This window comes from Myripristis murdjan, chromosome 21 (assembly GCF_902150065.1).
Source record: "Myripristis murdjan chromosome 21, fMyrMur1.1, whole genome shotgun sequence".
In the NCBI taxonomy this organism is placed as follows: Eukaryota; Metazoa; Chordata; class Actinopteri; order Holocentriformes; family Holocentridae; genus Myripristis; species Myripristis murdjan.
Genome location: NC_044000.1, coordinates 29303080 through 29323850, shown reverse-complemented (window position 1 = coordinate 29323850; position 20771 = coordinate 29303080). Strand labels below are relative to the sequence as shown.

Here is a 20771-nt window from a genome sequence, read left to right as displayed (position 1 = left end):
TAAAACACAGTATAAAAAAAAGGAAGCATTGTTCAGAACCACTTCACTGAATTCCAACGTGACATCTACGCAACAGATGATGCAAAAAATGTTGAGGAAATTAGTCCTAGTGTGGCAGTTTCAAGCAATGAAGCAAGGGGGTGAATGCTTATGCAAAATGTAATTGTGTAGTTTAAATCTCATGCTTTATCATGAATTCTTGCACATTTGTTTTCTCTTTGATGGAGCACAGTGCTTTTGCAGAGAACTCGCACCAAAAAAAATCCTGAATAAATGTATTTTGAAATATCTTAACCGCATAAGAAAATGCACAAAAAGTCAAGAGGGATGGAGGCATTATACATATTCATCATGGACCAGCTCTTAATTACATTCCTGTGGTAACTTTTTTGCTCTCTCATTTTTCCTATACATGCCAAACTGCTAAAAAAGAAAAATCACTGCAATGGTGAATCTGTGAGTAGAAGAAACTTAGAGAGCCTTACAGCCTCCTGGGTTAAGCTTGTCCCTTTCGAGGGGGTCCAGGCGACACGACAGTCACTGAATCCTCGACCGAACCTGAAGGTTAGGTTTTGAACCATGGAGTGAGACGTTTGCCAACATGGGTTAGGGTTAAAAAACATCTTTAATCTTATTTCAGTTTCTTCTTGTGCATTTAGAGGTGGTGTGCCTGAGTTTATGCTTTTGAATGTGTGCCTATGTCACAGCAATAAACAATAAAAGCAGGATCAGTGTGGACAAAAATAGACGGCTCAAGTCCTGACAGGCTCGGGTCGGGTTTGGACAAAAATTTAGAAATCATGTACGGGTTCAGGTCGATGTTACTCTAGTGTGGAGAAACTAAAAATGATGGACCTACTGTCTGTTCTGCGCAACTTCCTGTGTAGTGCTGGAGTTTACATGATGATGCTGAAGGCAACACATGAGCTATTTGAGGAGGTAAATGTAACCTAGAGACGGAGGACAAGCAAAATCTCGGGTTTGGGTCGGGTTTGGACAGAAATATGCGGCCCGATCCGCGCTCTACTCCAGCCTGGTTTAATACGCAGCAATGCTGCTTCATAATGTTTTGTGACATCTGCTTGGCCTTGGTTATTTATGTGTGGGTGTGTTGGTGAGCGTTTCTGTTTCTGTGGCAACGTGAAGTGCACCATGTCTGATGTTAATCAATGACTTCAGCAGTCTCCACCCAGGGAATTAAAAGATCACTTCACTGATTTGCAACCTTATCTCCATCTGAATCAGGGATGCAGTGTGAGAAACGCCTGTAGTTGTTGCTCATGTCCTCTGCAGCCCCAGCCACATCATTTGATGCATGCAGTGACGCAGCTGTGGTCACGGAAGAACTACGGGCAGGTTCAGCTTGGGTGGCTAGAGGGTGTGAGCTCTAGATGCTGTTCAAACACCCTGAAGCCTTCCTTGCTGTCTTTGCTTGTATTGCAAAGTTCATTCGAGTCAAAGTTCACAGCCAAAGAAATGCAGCTGGGAGATGCGAAGGCTGTAGCAGTGAGAAATGTATTTATTTATTTATTTTTATTTTTTTTTTTTTTTGTCCTTCAGAACAACTTTTATCATTCTATGTTATATACAATGTGACGCTGTCTCTGAATATAAAATGTTCAGAGACAGTACGTACATACTTCGTTACAACTCCACATTCAAAGAGGTTTGTGGTCTTTTTCTTTCATCGTCCTTGGTGGTGTTTCAAAGATGGCACCTGTATGCCCCATCTCACCCTGTTTCACTTCAATGAATCAACTTTTATAGAGACTACAGTTCTTTTCAAAACATTGTAAAGAACCATTTGAAAACAAAAACACGGAAAATTAATAATATGAGCCAGCAATAGCCACTTGGCTCCTGTAGATACGTATATTATAGCCATTTTATAGTTTGTGGCAGTAAAAACTTGATTTCTCCTTTAATATCAGACTAAAAACATTCATCCAGCTCTAATGACATTGGTTTGTGCTGAGCCTAGTTTGCTAGCATTGTCAGCTTGTTGAATAGCTAATGGCAAAAGAAACATTTACACCATGTGATAAAATATTGAATAATCATGTTGAAATATTTGTTGACATGAACTGAAGTAAAGGAATAAGTACTTCCCTCCCTCCTGAGTACTTCCTTCTGTCCTCCCACCAATACATTTCTTTCATATCAAAAGTTATTCTAGTTAATTTGGTCAGTGAATTTCATCTTCCTGGTGATGCAGCACAGTTTGGTCGGCCCTGGAAAGCCTGCAGGAAGCAGTGCCATGTTTAGGGCCATCAGTCATCAGGATCAAAACAGCAATTCTTCAATAACCGGTCTATTCCTTTAACCCAAGGTTACAGCTATAAATATTTTCATTTCATTTTAAAGTGAGCGTCCTTTGGATTATCTGATGGCACTCTGCACCCTTGACATGTGTCCCTCCCTCCTCAGGAAAAAAAAAGAAGAATGACTTCAAAAATGACTTGATTCAGGATGAAACCAGTTGTATTTATTTATTTGTATTTATTTAGTCACTCCAAACTGCATTTCACAGCCAAGATCCATCAAAGGCTCCTGCTGTAAAGAGGCCAAAGCTTGATTAACACGAACACCCTGATTTACTAAAGGTTTGCGGTGAGGCTAATGACACCGGGTGTGTAAAAAGTTGGAATTATGATTAATCAACGGTGAGCAGATTGATTTTGTGAATGCAACTGAGGGCGGACACCATGGTGCAAGCATTTAGCGCCTCAGAATGGATGAATAATTTTGAAAGTGCAAATTGAAGTAGGGGTTTATTCTAATTAATATAAATGCTCTTGCACCTGAGTTACTGGAGGAAAAACATCTTATTTAACCCCAAATTTGTTTTATACTTGATATCAGGAAGGCCATGCATCTTGCTGTCATCATGTTAAATAACCTCTGATATTGTCATTGGCTAATTGTGCTGATTTAAACACTGTTAGTAAATCACTCACTACATCGGAAATAGCTGCCTTTTTTCAGTGCATGCACCTGGTTTGTGCCTGCTTTAGTAAATCAGTAAAGCACCAACCCGATGTTAAATCCAACTAGAGTGAGAGCAATGAACGGGTTAAAGATGTCTGTGAAAGAAAAGGTGTCAGAAAGTCTGGAGGATGCAAACAAAAAAGACTGGAATTGAATGTCTGAGGTGAGACACTGCGTCTGTTTGTGTGTGTGTGTGTGTGTGTGTGTGTGCATTTGTAAACAATAAATGTAAGCAATATGCAAAACAATCAGAGAAAACTATTGCGCTACACTCTGGGTTCTTCCTATTTTCAGTGTGTCAAGTGCAATATCAGTGAGAAAACCTTGTGTCTTATTACACATATAGCCTAACTGCTACAACGGGTAATGCTGCAGCGCCTGAAGGACATTGGAGTGAACAAAAACTACTCAGAGATTTTGAACAAAGAGAAACATGAAAAAGGCGACAGCTTCAATTACAGGCACCAACGGCTTGCACCTTCTTTTGCTGGGCAAAATTTACCAAAGCAGAGTGTTTGTGGTTTCTGTGGAAGGATGAACTCGCGCTCCTCTCTCCATGTCTGCCAGGGCTTATGAACCAGCAGATCCTCTGCTCTGTATGTTTTCGAGCGGATTTCAAGCCTTTCCTCTTGGTATTTAAGTCATCGTTGTGAGATTAACACCGGGTATCATATAATTCCCTGACCACTACTTCCCTCGCAGCTTAGAGCCCAAGCACCTTCTAAAACCTGTCCCTGCATTTTCTCCCCTTCCTCCTGAACAAAAATGTAAAACCCGATTTTGGGGTTAAATCTCCCCGTCTCTGAAGTATTTTTCCTCTCGTGTTTGGCGTAAACACGTGACGAGATAACTAGTGGATCCTGCTGTGTCCTACAGCAAGCAGCAGGCATCGCTTCACCCTCTGCCCTTTTCCAGGCTCTTTCATCATCAGCTCTTCTTCCAGCTGTCACTCTTGCAGAGCCTGTGAAAATCGATTCATAAAACCTCAAGCCATCTTTTTTGATGTTAGGCTCATTGAACAGATTCTGAAAGGTTAATTAGCTGAATAATCCGCTTAAGGCTTGGAAACTTAAACAGGGGCCTCGGGGGAGTAGAGGCGCTCCACCACCCCAGGCCTAGCCGTTCCTCTGCGGTATTTAGCCATACCGGTCACAGCCGTGGCCTCATCCAGCGAGCGTCCACGTGGGATGTGCATGAGGGTTTTGCTGGGAGTGCTTCCTGTCACAAGCTATTGCATGTCAAATAATCAGTAATAATGCATGTGCAGGTGAGGCTTGGGTGAGCGAGTGGATGCCGGGACGTCTGTTGCTCACCTGCCAATGCCCCTAGGGAGAGAAAGAGAGAGAAGAGGGCGAGAGAGAGCAGGGTCAGTGACAGGTCCCAGACGCCGGAGTCTGGGCCAACAGCTCATCCATCTGACGAAGGAGAAACTGTCCCCAGCAATCACGCAGCGCTGGAGATGAGAAGAAGCCACCACTAATGAGGGAAGCAGGCAGACAGGGGAGGTGCAAGCGGGCGAGTGCAGAGAAAGAGCGCGGCAGAGCTGCAGGGAGAGAATGGGATTAAGAGCAGCAGGAGCAAGACGTGCGCTGGGCGCCGAGTCACTGGAGGACGGCTTAAGTCACAAAGTCATGGGTGCTTGAGGAGAGCCGAATTGCGGCGAGTTAAAGCTGTGCACTTGGCAACTTTGCATGTTGGCAGCTGCAGACGGCACTGAGAGTCAAAACCCAGAAATCCTGCGAGGTGACGTCAGAAAACTGAACACAGCACACTCATATTTACCGAGCTGGCTAGACTGTGAGGCTTTATATATAGGGTTAGTGTTATCATAAGCATCGTTTGGGAACAAAAAGAGGAATAACTTCTAATGTTGGTGAATCAAGCTTTCTACAGGATATTTTCACTGTCCATTAATCTATCAATTGTTGTTTTTACTCAATAAAGGAATAATTTGGTGTATAGTATTATAGTATCAAAAATAATGTCATGGTCATGATGTCTTCAGATTACTTTAGTCTGACCGGCAGCCAAAAAAATACAAAATAAAGATTAAAAAATAAGAATAATTATATGAATGGAGGAAATTTTAGCAAATGTTTGGCATTTTTGTCTTGATAAACTCAAGAAAGTGACTCAAACCATGAATTGGTTATCAAAATTATAATCTGCTTTTTCACTGCTCACTGCAACCTAAGAGTGAAATCCAAACTGTGAGGAAACGGAAGTTTGGATTTGTCACTTCCTGCATGCAGAGACTATTTCCCAGTAATCTCCAGCGTCTCAGTTTGCAGTGATGGAGGTCTATTTTCTGTTGCAGCCTGGCTTCATGATTTAGACCCTTCATACGGCTGGATTTTGACATAAAAATCTTACTTTGTCAACAATGTTTTTTAAATCTGTCAGATAAAACTTAAGCCCTGCTTCAACATATCTGTAAAACGACATAAAAAAAAAAAAAGGCCTGTTAGCCACCAGGAATCCACCGAGGCAGGGCGTCAGGTAATTCTTGCCTGGATGTTACTTGTTTCTGAGATCGACTCGGCCCGTCGGGACCTGCCACGGGCGCTGTGCAGGGACAATGAGAAATTTTCTGCAAGCTGCTGTGGCTCACACACAGTAGATATCATTGCTGCCCTGTGTTCCCATGCCCCATATCTGTTGTCTGCACAGCTTTACCCAATAAAGATATCATACGGTGTGTCCAAATGGTGATAACTAAGTGCATTTTCGACCTGTCAGTCTTTCTTTTCAGCACAGCTACTGTGCGGTTCACTTGCATTGAAATGTAACAGAAAAAAAAAGAAAGTAATTTGAAAAACGTTGTGAATAAAATCACTTTGATCTGCTCTTGACCATTTCCTACGCCGGCCGCATGTGAGTCTGATCTTGTAGTCAAAGATAATCGACGGCGGAGGAGGAAAGTTGCTGAGGATTATTTTCACTGTGGTAAAAGAAAGGCTGGGACACAGTAGCCATGAGATCATGAGCTGCACTGGCAATATGAAACCAGAGGATTTACCGTCTGAAGACATGGACCAAACCGAGCTGACAAGTCTATGGATTTTCCCGTAGTGATCATTATGCTGTGTGTTGACGGGGGATCTGCACTGCACTGGAGTTGTTTAGCCTCCTTTTCATTTATATAAAGTGATACCGAGCCGACATCGTTATTTGTGAAGCAGCTCTGAGTGGCTGATGAACAGGTCTTTCTTCTCCTCGCCTCAGCTTGGTGGTCGGTACCTTAGAAGTGAATCCACTGACTGCGACTGCTCTCCGTTTCACTGATGTGCAGTATCTCATGGAGGTGCTGCGGTGGCACAGCAAGAGTGCAACAAGCTGTAAGAGGGCAATTAATATCTGTGCTTTTATTGTGGTGAAAGGGCAGCTAAAAAGACTGTAATAAGGCTCGTTTATTCCCATTTTCATGTCATTCATTTCTCACCTTTCCTGACTTAAGAGAGTCATTCTTTCATTTGATTTCATTTTCAGACTTGATTATTGTAATTCACTATATTCCTCTGAGATCCCTGCCTGTCTTCAGGTGGCCCAAAAATGCAAGGCCTTTAACTAGAGCCAAATTAAGAGACCTCCTACTTTTGACTCCAGTCTTTGCTGATTTACGTTGCTTCCAGTCGCATTTCACACTGATTTCAAGACTTTACTGATACCATTCAAAGCCCTGCATGGCCTCTCACCTGTTTACTTACTTTCTGAGGTGACAGTATTTAGGATCCAAAAGTCTCCCCCAGCACCGCACCCCTTAGTTCAGCTCATGCATACGTGCCAAAGATTAATATTTTTCTGTCAGTCACTCCATACTGCCACCATCTTTTGTAATTGCTCCTTGCAGGTGCATTCATCACTGCTGACCACACATCTTGTATGATACAGGAAAATACCTGAATCACCCAAAATGCAATCTAAAGCCCATTGTACACCAGATATTTATAACAACAGAGATTATTCTAATGTTGACAGTTGTTTTATAATACATTACAATTTTTTTGGGAAAAATATCAATTTCTGTTCTCAACAGATATCTGTATTTTGCAGTGTTTGCTGTCATTTGTTCGACTGGTGTCCCATGGCCTTCAACAGTGTTTGACTCTTGTTCATGTCTACAGTAAGTTCATGGGCCACATGATTGTCTGCATATGTCTAAATATCTGAAATTTGATTCGATGTTTAGCTTTTCAGTTATATTTGATTTCATGCCACTTGCCTTTTGTTAGAGAACTCACTGAAAAAAGAAAAGAAAAGAAAAAAAACAGCAGTAAAATTCAAAAATGAGGTGACAAGGTGTATGTCAAGAATTAGCCATGGCTCTGCTTTTTGCTGTGATCCTTTCAGGCACCACATCTGGTTTGTTTGTGGATTATGAAACAGTGTCTCACACCCTGTTGTCTATACGACTGCAATCAGCAAGGTAGCAAACCAGAGACTTCAAGGAGGTGCCTCAGATTTGTGAACCTGGGGGATTTTGAGCTCCAGCTCTGCAGAGTTATTACCATACCATCACAGGGCTCAGCCCAGACATTTTTAACAGAGTGATGCTAATGCAGCTGGAGGGGGGTTGTGGAGCACGGCCCGCTCTTTCACTCCCCTCCTCTATCGATCGGGGAGTTAAAATTTTTGGTATTTTCTGACAGAGGTTTGGGTACCTCTGCTGTGTAGGGATGACACACAAATTCAATACTTAGGTGCTAAATCAATACCACAATTTTGAATAAAAGTGTTTTTTAGTATAGGTAGTATCGACATGACTCGACCCTTCGTTCTGTAAGCGCCTGAACACAGAGTGATTTTGATATGCGTCAGACTTACTTTACAGTCGAATCCATTGTTTTTAACTGCGTGGCATTAGCTGCCAGTGTTTTGACGTGCATCGGGCCAGCTTGACGCCTGAAGACATTTTGATTTGGAGACGTTTTGATTTGGAGACATGATCAGCTGTTGTTTTACAGAAGGCGACCACCAGGAATGGGGCGCTGTCCGTGGTGCTGAAAGATGACCTCATTCACTGTTAAAACTCCCTTTATCAAACCAAACTTTAATTAGTTTTGTTCACTGGGGGTACATCCCACAATGCTTACATAGCAGGGCACTAATCTCGGTCATGTCTCCTAAAAATGACATTCTCATAAAACTACACTGCATTCCCAATTATGGTTTTAGGGGGATGTATTTTGTCGCAGTTTATGTGTTCAAGTCACAAATGTTATGTACGTTGTTTTTATGCCTAAACCTAAACCTAAGCCTTTCCTGACCTTAACCACGTGGTTTTGGTGTATAAACCAACCAGAAACCAACATCAGAAACAAACAACATCCACAACAGAAAAAATAGTTTAGCTGTATGGGAAGGTAATTTTAAGGAAACTGTTGGTTTAAAACTGCAGGCGGTTCATTTTGGATGACGGATGAGTCGGCTGTGTTTTAATATTTAGTTTGCTACATGATGCAATGCCTAAACCACAGTCACTACAAGGCTCACCGACTTTTTTTTTTTTCCCCCTTTCTTTTACCTCTGGAATAATTAAGAGTTAATTTTCAGTGCCCTGTTGTAGCTGTGAAACCAGCTGGCGTGATCCATGGTCCGCTGACGGGAGAGTCTGAAAGCTTGTAGTGTGTTTGCAAGAGTGTCAGAAGACATGACTCAAAGGAAGGGCGTCACAGTCGGTCTCATTCATTACATTCAGGCCTTAACTCAGCGTCGGTATTCAATGAAGCCTTAGAGTGTGTCTTTAAATATGTGGAACACCTAAAGTTGCAGTCACAGGACTATAAATCAAAGTGAGAGCACACAGTCGTACCATTATATTTATTGTGTTTATTGCAGGGCGTCTCTCGTTTGAAATTAGTATTTTGTCTCGGTGGTTTGTTTTCTGCTTGCAGGCTTCAGGTTGATAATGTTGTCTGAATGTCTAAATCTCTGCAACACGTAATCTTTCTGTCTGTTTTTATACTAATTTTTAGACAGTGTCGAGGCAATATGGCCCAAGTTGTTTCATGCATGTGTGTCATAAAACTGTTCGCTCCATTGGAAGAAGACGTGAGGAAAGTTTGTTCCTGATTCGTATGACCCAAAGTCACTGAAATACGTATCGGACCTGTGACATAAGCCACGGATCCTCCTGACATTTTGTCTGTTTGAAGCCTCCTCCGTTTTAAACAGAAAAAGGACAGGAAGCGTATTCCGTTTTCACACCGCTGGCGTCGGTGGCCGTGCATCATCTTCCTTTATTGGAGCTTTTTTGATGATTTGTTTTGGATTTGACAAAGCTGCTGATGTCACTGTCTTATATTAGCTGTGGTCACTCGGCCCCCCCAGATTGTGTGGCTCGTTGGTATTGTAACAGCAGGTGACTCATCCTGCTATTTTCTCACAAGGCACGCATACCATTTGTTGAAAATATTATATCCTGCCACTTTTCATAATGTGTTCTTTTTTGGTAAATTTTATGTGAACATCCTCATCCAAGTTTCGAGAAAGTTGTATTGCAAAACGTGGCTAGAATTTGAGCTCTTCACAGACTGTCCACACTGTTATTGGCAAGTGATCGGATTTGTGTGGTCCAGATGTCACCAACCTATGTGGACGAGTTGCTGTGGTAACGACGTAGGCATCAGTTTCTCGCCTCGCGCTCCAAACAGTCACGTCGTCCCGTCCCGGTGCAGAACGTTTCCGTCGCATTGGATAAATTCAGCGCAGGAGGAGGCTCATATTAATTAACGTATCCACGGTAACAGCAGCCACTATTATGTATTTCTGTAACTTTGAACTGACGTCGTTGTGTGTTGCGTTGCGAGTGACGTAACAGACACTTTGAAACCCTATTTGAGCGTCCAGACTGAGACGGATCGGTACAAATCTGATTGGACTCGCATTTCAAACAACCTCCAGATGTAATTTGGATGGTTCAGATGGTCCAGACTTTCTAAAATCAATCTGGATACAATCTGGATATGACAAAAAAAAAAAACAAAAAAAAAAAACAGATTAGGGCTATAGGTCCTTACGGGACTCGTGAGCATAACTCCACATTAGGCCATGCTGAAATACACTAAACTTAGTCCAGTGACAGTGAAATTTCTCTCTCCACTAGAAGACTCCTTGCTGTGTCATACTCGCCTGTGGCATTATTTGTGCCATCATTATGTGCTTGTAAGCACAGCCAAATGACTAATTGAATGTAACCTTTAAAAATAATACAGACAGCTAACAAATAATGAAAATAATAAATAATGGACACACATTATTGTACAATGAAATTAGCTGTAAGTGCATATTGACTATTGTGTGATTTTTGAAATTCATAATACTGAGGTTATCTTTAGTCCTTAGTGAAATATACTGAACTAAGCCTAGTGCCAGTACAATTCCCTTTTGTATCTGATTCCTTGCCTTATCATGCGTGTGTGTGTGTGTGTGTGTGTGTGTGTGTGTAAGCATGGCCAAAAGTGACTCTTTTGGCCATGATTGCAGAATATCAAACCGGAGTCTGTGATTGCAACATTTTTAATTATATCTACCACAAACTACATGCAGCCAACAAAGTGAAAGCACATTGAGGTACAGCAGTATAGTAGTGTAGTAGTAACTGCACATTTATTATGGTCCTCCAACATGAAACTGTCAGTGGGATTTCCAGAGTTTCCAGAAAATTCAGCCTAAAAAGGGACATTATCTACACCTTGGCAGCATATTCGGGCTGCAATATATTTGCAGATTACAACGTTGCCCCCTCTGGACAAGGACGTCAGTGTCCTCCTGGGAGAAGTCGCTCTGGGCTAACTCTCTCAGTGAAAATGCTGCTTTTAAAGGTAATGAGAGGAGTAAATTTAATTGGCCATGATTGACACCAGCCCCAAATAAACCAACCAACTCGTAATTTATTTCTTCTCATTCTGTCCTGTCCATTCACGGCTGTGCTCCACGTGCTGCTGCGTCAGCCTCGGCCGAGTAAGCCTTTGCCGTGAGCTTGTGCCACCGCCGGTGTCTGGGTCTTGATTCATGGAAATGAGGCCCTTAATGTGTTTTTTTTTTTTTTTTTTCCTTTTTCTTTTTTTCTTTTTTTTCCCCTTATATAATGACCACAGTTTTTAGGCGACAATTGTGAGAAAGGGTTTGGAGATAAGAACACAGGGGGAAAGGTCCCTCAGGCAAGACGGTGAAATTCAACACGGAAGCTGTGAAACGACTGAACATGGCAATCTCGAATGGATTGTCCCCTGGGCTTACTTTACACTTTTCTGAATAGATAAGTAAATGCGTCAACTTAAGAAGAAGGGCAGAAAATAACCGCAGAAAAGGGAGAAAAAGACATCTCGTGGTCTTTTATCTGAACAAGGCGGTGATTGTTTGTTGATTCCCTCTAAACTGAAAATGACTCTGTCCCAACAATGGGAGATTAAAGAGACTTCCATTCCCCCTTGGGCCGGCACCAATCACTTTAAACACTACCTGTGCAGTTGGGAGTCGGTCATTTGAAGGGCTTCAGGTGTGCATAAACTGATTCACAAACCTTAAAGGACGGGCCCTCCAGAGAAATCGCCGACACGGTGCGGATTTAATTATACAAAGCGTCTGTAGCTGAATGTGCTAAAAATTCATATTAGCCTCCATTGTTGTGGCAGCCATTGTATGGCACACAACAAATTATTTTGGGGGAATTGCTGATTCAAAGGACTTTTCTTTTATGAAAATCCTGTTTTCAAGGCCAGCACTGAAACACACTGACAAGGCCGAGCTTTAAGAGATATTTTGTCCATTAATTAAACTTTTTTTTTTTTTTTTTTTATGCTATACTGCCTAGCAAGTGCAAGAGGATTGTTAATATTTTAATATCATGAAATGAGACGAGATACCATCTGTGGTTTTTTGATGTCATATCATATCAATCTTTTGGTTTTAAAGGCTGTGTCACAGTAAAGGGATGCAGTTTTCTGAACTTATTAGACTCTTATTTGTCTCTCCCTGCTTGGTCATCATAGCCACATTATCAATGATTGTTAAAAAAAAAATGCTTCTTGCGTGTATGTATCTTATGAATGAATAATAGTCATTCCTAAAGTATTATCACATTATTGGTACTTGGTCAAAGAGTGTGATATTTGAGTTTGTCCATAATACTGCCATGGTCTCCCTATGGCATCATTTTATGTCTAAACCCTGCATAGTTTATCATGGGGATTTTGAGATTAATTTCCGTTCCTCATTTTCTTTGTTATTTGTCTTCTCCATCTTTTGTTTTCCCCTATCACCAGAGTTTAATGAGAGAAGGCTCTCATGTTTGCCAGCTTTCAAAAACCATTTTGGCAGGTACTGGGCGGCGGTTCACTTCACGAAAAGTCAATCCATCAATCATTTTCTGGAGACGGCGCACAGCACAGCCAAGCCGATCACTGAAAATGGCATTTAAAGGACAAATCCGCCGTAAAGCACATGAGCACTGCTGAAAAACCGTGCATTTCCATATCAATGTTGTTTGGTGGAGCATTTCGTCTAAATCATACTGTTACAGCGATGATATAACAGTAGGAATATCCAAAGGTTTTTTTTTGTTTTGTTTTGTTTAAGCAGTGAGATTTATTATTCATGTGTAGTATGCAAACTTAATCGATTTGTTTGGCTTTCTCTTGTCCTTAGATAACTGCGATAGCCCGTTGGTGTCCATGCTGCCTGATGCCTCGTTCCAGAGCTCGTCACAGTCTTCGTCCAGCAGCGCCCCCTACTTCGCCAAGCTGAACAGACGAGATGGTGAGTCAAGGAGGCCTGCCATGTTTTGTGAACATGATGTCTTATATCTATAGCCAAGGATCATAAAACTTTATTACCAAAAAGAAATTGCAAAAAAAAAAAAAAAAACAGAAGCGAGATGGGCAAGATGGAGGCTTGTTGCTTCAAAATATCTTGTTTGCTTTTGTTGTTGAGTTGCTGTTAAAGGTGGGGTAACCTAAAGTAATTATTTCACTAAAAGAAGCTTTTTTTCTGAATGTGTTTATCACCTTCGGTCAATGTTTTTTTTTTTTCTTTCAAGAACATCAAGGACTCTAAACTCATTGGACTGAAGCGCAAATTAGAATGATTTTGTTTTGCAAATTAAATGAAAATTTTCAAGCTCAACAGATGGTTTTGATCGCTGAAAAGGCGGTCATTATGTTTCATTTAAGTGTAAAACATTCTTGGAATTAACGGCGACTGAAGAGTGATCACAAATCAGCAGAAACGTGGCGCACCGAATGCTCGCAACCTTGTCACAGACTTGAAACGCCACCTGATTGTGCCATGAAATGCTGGAAATCATTCCATTGAAGTAGTGATGAATGTAACAACAAAATGATGCAAACCGCAGAGAAAAAGACAAAAAGATTAACATTGTACAAAGAGAAATTCAGATTGAAGAAAATCAATGGAACATGCCACCCTGCCAAGTTCCCTGAGACAGCTAATTTATACCATTCACTAAACAACAAAGCCCACACTGCCTTTGCAGACTAATTTGGATGGCTGCTGTGATAATTCAAGGCCAGGGGCAAGGCACGTGCTCTGGGTACCACCCAGTCATCCAATATCATTAAGAATAAGATGGTGAAAAACACAGCCGGAGCTCTGCTGACACCATCGGCTGCCCTCACACTCCCAAAACTAAACTGTTTTTGATTTGATCATAAGAAAATCTACATGACCCTACAGTCTGAAGAATGGGGAAAAAAAACACTACATGTGCAATGCAACACACTATTATATGTAAAGTAGCCTGTGTCACTGATAATGATGATAATAATAATAACAATGATGGTAATAATAATAATACAGTGTTCTTAATAATACTAGATAAAACAATCACTGTCTTCCCAGAGTTTTGCTGGAATAATGAAACTCTTTGTCCTTCTGTAGCTGGTCACCACCTTGACCATGCATATTTACTCCCTGGGATTACTGTCATAAATACTGAATGGGGTTAAATGGACCTGAGAATATTAAAAGCTACACAGATGAGAGGCAGAGCCACAGCGCATAGTGACATGTCATTTCAAAAGTATTACAAAACGAGTAAAGACCTTTTTCTGCTTTATCAGCTTTGCAGCCGCTATCGACAATTCACTGTAATGCACAGTGGAGTTTGCAGCAGGAGCAGTAGTGTAATAATAATAATAATATACTATCAAAAACCCTCCATAGTAATTGTGAATGAATGTGGAAGCGGACACGGAGGTCGGGTCCACATTAATCTGGAGAAATCTTAACACGCTGTTTGTTTTTCGTCCACACTAGTGTTTTCAGCTTTTGAAATGGTAGCCATCCACATGAGAGGGTGCCTCCAGTATTTTTCTCGGTCTATGAGAACACCGTTTTAATGGGGCCAGAAGAGCAAAAAGGAGAAATTTCTCTCAGACTTCTGTGAATTAGTGTGGACTAGGCCTGAGTTTCCAGCCCACTTGTAAAAAATGTCATAGCAACGCAGGGATCGGCTTCACTGACATCTCAGGAGATCTCCAGGATGAAATAATTCTCCTGTGGTATGCATATATTCAGGGGGAAAAGTGTTGAAGAAGCCAGATGTAGACGAGTGGAACGCCGCCCTCTGATTGGTCTGATTCAAGGTCTGAGCGTGGTCGTGGGAAACTAAATAATGAAACAAATAAAAATGTGAATTCAGGCACTGACACAGAGGGTTAGCAGTCCATCATGTGCTCACTCTTGTCTTTCAAAACATTGTGTTTTTGAAATCATGGTCAACCTTCACGAGGTGCTCTTGCAAGAGTATAACCCTGTTCCCTGGGGTGGCTCTGTAAATGATGCTTCCTGCATAACACAGACTCTGGTTTGATATTCTGCAATCATCGGCTCCCATGGTGTTGTTTCCCAGCCCACAGCGGCTGAGTAATGAACCTTTCTGCCAGAGCTGACCTGTTTCTTCAGCTTGATAGCTGAGGAGCCTGTGGGATTTCAACACATCTTTATGGAACTCACGATGCCTACAGTATCTACACACACTTTAATCATGTCCCTGAATTCATAACAATGCCGCACAACTAGGCTGAGGACAAAACTAGGCTGCATGTGAGGTGAGGAAAGTCTCAAAATCCATTGGACATGAAGCCGGAAAACAGATACACAAAGTCGGATGAAACATGGTGAAATTACTAAAATGATATCCAGCTTTTATTGAGGAATAGTGCTGGTATGGTCCCGGATTCAGACCCATTCAAAATGATGCTGTACTTAAACCATTTAATTTAGCAGTCACACAAAGTTCAACTGGCTCTGTCTAATCCTTAAATTTGATCTTAGAACAAAGCAAGACTTATATTCCTATTTGGTAGCTATTGTGTAAAGTGTAAGACAACCTCAGCTGACATGAAAAACGCCAATTTCTTCATTTCTGTTTTGCTCTACTTATTTGGGGGATAAGCCACAGTTAGAAATCCAGTGCAATAAATCATTGGATCAGAGTTGAGGTAATCTCCCACGGGTTTAACACTACTGTAGCCACAATATGATGGGAGAGAGCATAGAGAAAATTACTTTTCAATGTCAGTGTCTTTGCTGGCTGTATTAGCAAAGTCTCCCATTTGAACACTTCGAGGCCAAAAAAAAAAAAAAAATACATGCCTTTGAAAAGACAAAATCCATATGTAATTCAAACTTTATCTTTTTGCATGAGTGCCTGCTTACGTTGCATCGTTGTTGTTTTTTTCATGTATAATTCCCTGCATGAATTAAACTCTAGTAGATCCACACTTTGATCTCTGCAGCTCATTACAGCTCACTATTTATCGCGCGATGCATTTGCTAAACCTAATATGTAATGTGTCCCTGTTCTAGTCTGATAATTCAGCGCAGGTCCAGGTATAAGCGCTCCACAGACCCTTTACACACACTGACACGCTCACACACATAGGTAGATACTTCAGGTGGTGTTCACCATCTGTTCGAGGTTGTGTCTCAGGGCACGTTTATGTGTGTTAGTTTGCTATAGGTCAGTAAAGGCCGAACACATAATCAGCGGCAAACTGGTCTCACTCTGGCTGGTCTGTTGTTTGCTGATGGAGAGGCTGGTGTCGCCCACCTCAGCATCAGCACCGGTGTCATTGCTCCCAGTTTTCTATCAAGTCTGCTTATTGAAAGCTGAGAAAAGAGAGAGAGGGAGAAAAGCTTTCGCCCTGTTTGGCCCTGACCTTTCAGATTACATGTCTATGTGATGTGCACTTGGACGTACAAAGATGGAAGAGCAGCTCCTCCAGTGTGACTCCAGTGTAATGCCTAGTTCCCACTATACAAGCTTAAAGTTGAAAATTAACTTTTCATGCTAAAGACCCCCCAAAAACACACACAACAGACCACAGATCCTCATCTGAGAGGATTTTGGTTCTGTGAAATGTTTATTGTTAGGCTTGAAGATAACAAAAGTCAATTATGATCAAACTAGGATCACTATAAATTATGATCCCACTAGGCCAGTCTTTTACATTTCCCTGTTGTTCTAACTTTCAGAAAATCGTATTAAAGTGAAGTGAATCAATCAGTTCTTCGTTTTGCTTGGGGACCCTCTGACACCCTCTCAAGTGTCCCTAGTGGTCCCCAGACCCCAGTTTGAAAAGCATTTTCTGTGAATACATTTTGTTCCAGTTTAAACAACAACAGTTTGCAACGTATCACATTTTCTATTGAACTTCCATCGATGTGAAATGGCGCTGTTCCGTGTTCATTACATGTGAGTATTGCAGAGGTTCGATTAAAACTCACACAAATGTCATATTTTGCCAAATTGCTTGGAGGATATAACTCTGCAGGGAGAGACAGTGCACTCTTGCCTAATATATTTTATATCCACCATCTTTCTGCCACTATTTTCTGCCGCGACTTCAGAAGGCACAGAGCGGAGGCTGTGTAGAGAGGGTTTCCACCTTCAAATTCCTGGGAACGCACATCTCAGAGGGCCTCTCCTGGTCTGCCAACACATCAGCAGTGGTAAAAAAAAAAAAAAAAAAAAAAGAAAAAGAAAAAAAAACAGGCCCAGCAGAGACTGCACTTTCTGAGAGTGCTCTGTTAGAACAGACTGAAGGAGAAGCTGCTAGTGGCCTTCTCCACCATCGAGAGTGTGCCGGCAAACAAAAAACGCTCAAAAAAATAAATGAAATAAAAATGATCGGCTGCCCTCTGCCCTCCGAGGAAGACATGTCCAGCTCGCGGTGCAGACTCTCACCTGTTCAACCTGCTGCCCTCTGGGAGGCGCTTCAGGTGCATCCAGTGCTGGACAAACAGGCTTTCCTTTCGGGGCCATCAGAACTCATAACACACAAACACACACACACACACACACACACTATGGAGAAATTACTGTCATCTGCTGAGCACTTTAACTACATTTAAATTCAATATACTGTATTTTTAAGAGATATGCACATGGTTTTAAGTGCAGTATCCAAACTTTTTATGCAATATCCATCCTTTTTTTATAGTATTTATTTTAGTTTCATATTTACTGAACATGTGCTCATTGTTGTCTTTAATTTGTCTTACCAATTGCACTGCCCAGGAATAGCACTCCTAATTTCGTTGTACTCGTACAGTGGCAATAAAGGCTTTCTATTCTGTTGGGTTATCTTGTATTCTATTCAGCTATACACATTTAAAGTAACAATGCATCAACAAGCCTTCCAGCAAGGTGAGCACAGCGCAGGAGGACAGGGATGTAAAGTGCATTCGGGGCTCAGGTTGGTTAATACATGATACTGTAGTGTCAGACATGCTCATTGTGTTTTCAGCAACGTGCAGTTTGAGGACAGTTTTAATCAAACAATTTTCGTGCTTATTGCGGAAAAGAAAAGATCAACTGAACAAAAGTACAAACCATAAACAGGACCAAAACCAATTTCATCTCCCAATGAAGCTGAAGCGAAAATAAGTGTGAGTTTGCAATAGCAGCGACCACGTGCGTGCATGCATCCGGCTGTGCACGTGTTGTTGTGAGGCAAGATGCTGTGTACTTACTTGTTTGAATGTGAAATTTTTTCTGCATATTTGGAGAAAATTTGGAGAAAAGAAGCAGAAACTCTCTCTCTGGGTCAAGTGACACCTCCTGCAAGGCCGTACGACAAACAATTCATGCGTTATGGAAGGGGCGTGGCCAAAGAAGGGGGCGGGACTAACAGACCAATGAGAAAGGAAGTCAGCTCAGTTCAATAATACAGTTGTCCCTCGCTATAACGCGGTTCACCTTTCGGGGCCTCGCAATTTCGCGGATTTTTTTTAGTGCAATTTTGCATTTTTTTTTTTTTTTTTTTTTTTTTTTTTTACAGCGCATTGTGTTCTGCGTCCTGATTGGCTAAGGGGCTGTAGACCATTGTCAATCCGTCTCCTCCGTGCCGTGTCTCCTGTACAGTACAGAATGAGTTCATTCTATAATACTGGACTTATTTTTCTACGAAGGTTTGAACTTTGAGTGTTTAAACAAGAGAGAAAAGTGAGAAAATGTTAATGCCTGTCTGAGAAAAGTGTATAAAGTGTGTAGTGAGGGGTTTTACAGCCTTAAAACATCTAGAATAATTGTAAAAAATAAAGCTGACTACCTAGCGGATTTCGCCTATTGCGGGTTATTTTTAGAACGTAACTCCCGCGATAAACGAGGGACCGCTGTACCTCCTGCAAGGTGTGGCTTAAGTGTATGGGGCGGGGCTAGCCACCACCAATGAAAAACTACTCCAGTGTCTTTCTAAAAAGTGTGGCCATGTTACAATAATTAGTTTAAAAATGACGTGCCCTTTTGTTACAGGCCACTCCGACTGCCACACCCCCTTTTGCCAGTTGGCATGAACAGTTGTGTGTTTTGGCTCAGGAACCAACCTTTCCCACAAACTCTTGTGCAAGTCTATGAGCTCGTTTGGACATTATGTGCCTTTTTGTGATTGGCCACTCCAGCTGATACATGTCCTCCATGCCAAATTTCAGTCTCCTGTGGTGAAAACTGTTGCCCCAAGTGGTCGACTCAGTCCCTCTGCCTGGCCCACAGAGCTCCTATAGAGCTGCTGGTCGCACTTGAAAGCAGCGCATTGAAACTATACGTAAGATTCAAATGCAGTGTTTATCGATACACTGGCGACGGTTTTTACTTGTGATGTCGTTGTACAGAGTGCAACATTGTACTGTAGCTAATGGTTCTGTATCTGGAAAGCAAGGCTCTGTAACAAAACTTGCAAACATATTTATCTTGTCAGTTTTGTTTTCTATTTTCTTCCTCAATTTGAAAAACAAACTGTTGCCACAACTTTTTATTGTCAAATTTTCCTGTCACAAGTGTTCATTTGATCACTACTGACCACCTTAGCCGGTGCTCTGTGAACTCGCCTGCATGATGGTTTTTGGGTCTCTGTCCTACCAGGATCAGGCGGCTGGACTCCACTGCTGACAGACCGAGAGCCCTGGTTCCAACTGGACCTCAGGGACCGAATGGAGGTGACGGCCGTGGCCACCCAGGGGCGCTACGACAGCTCGGACTGGGTCAGCAGTTATCTGTTGCTCTACAGTGACACGGGCCGGGCCTGGAAACAGTACAGACACGAGGACGGAGTCGGGGTGAGTGTTTGCGTTGATATTTTAATGCATCAGATTATGCAATGTGGTACTTTTTTCCAATTGGCTGCATTAACATAAAGGTGCAATATCCTGTAGCTTTGGTTTGACTCTTGGCACCAGACGTGGACCCGTGCTTTTCTTAATGTGGTTGCAGCCAGTTAGAAAAATTGGATAAATGTTCAAAACCCAATGGGACACAAGGCCATATTTTGCAGACCTGGTTGAATAACTTTGAGCTTTATTTGCATGGGACTAGTGGGACTAGTACCTGGGGACATCTAGTGATTTGCAAGAGCTGCAGAGATTAGCCCTCTCCAGATGGCATTTGTATTACCATGGGGGATCTGTGGTGTGATTTTACCTACGCCCATTGGTCAGTGATCCAGCCAGTAATTTTTTTTTTGGATCCAGTGTTAAAAAGTGTTGATTTTTCGTGGTAATTATTTGGAGTTGAAAAGTACTGAAAAGTGACGGGAGAGTTGTTTGAGCTGGCTGAGGGGCGGCTGTTCAGAACTGGTGTTGGAGTGTTAAATCAGCTCTGATGGCTGTGAACTTACGGAAACAGTTACAAAGCTTTGTTTTCAGTCGACGGTAAATTGACACCGACGGTACAGAACAATAGACAAACCTCTTGAATTGGCTACGTATTGTTATGAGGAGCGATGATACAAAACGCCGCCGCTGCTTATAATCCAGTTGCCAGGTGTGCGAGCTGGCAGTCGTGGGAAATGCCCTGTCAATCTGAAGAGGATCAATCTGGATTAAAATTATCCTAAAACACTGCTTACATGGGGCTAACAGTGTTCAGGGACCTCAGGTAATTGAAGCATTACCACCCCACATCTGTGTTTTGTGCAGATCTTTCACACAGTATTTATGAAGTTTGAGAATCCCTAGTGAGTGCCTTAATAATAGCTGGGGCTCATCTGTGGGTCTGTATGGTTTGCATATGGAAAAATGGAACCATATACTTTGCAGGCACTGCCATGCATGCCATCTATTTCTTATATTCTACTCTCTGGGAAGATTTAATCTTTGAATCTGTATGTGCAGGCAGTGGGAAAAAATGAGTTCCCAGTGGGTCAGAGTACATAAAATACAGTACCAAAAATGGTATAATGCATAAGATATTTTTTTTACTATCCATAGTTGGCTACTAGCAAAACGAGGCACTTCAAAGCAAAGTGAGCACCAACATAGGC

At 41.9% G+C, this 20771-nt stretch overlaps 1 protein-coding gene across 1 annotated transcript in view; it reads left to right on the top strand.

The window, feature by feature from the left end:
* The window catches only part of LOC115380096 (contactin-associated protein-like 5), a 103610-nt gene that overhangs the window by 21578 nt on the left and 61261 nt on the right, over positions 1-20771 (top strand). The window contains exons 2-3 of the mRNA XM_030081147.1: positions 12637-12747; positions 19376-19569. Of these exons, the coding sequence (XP_029937007.1) occupies positions 12637-12747; positions 19376-19569 (305 nt within the window). The remainder of the gene's footprint in view (positions 1-12636; positions 12748-19375; positions 19570-20771) is intronic.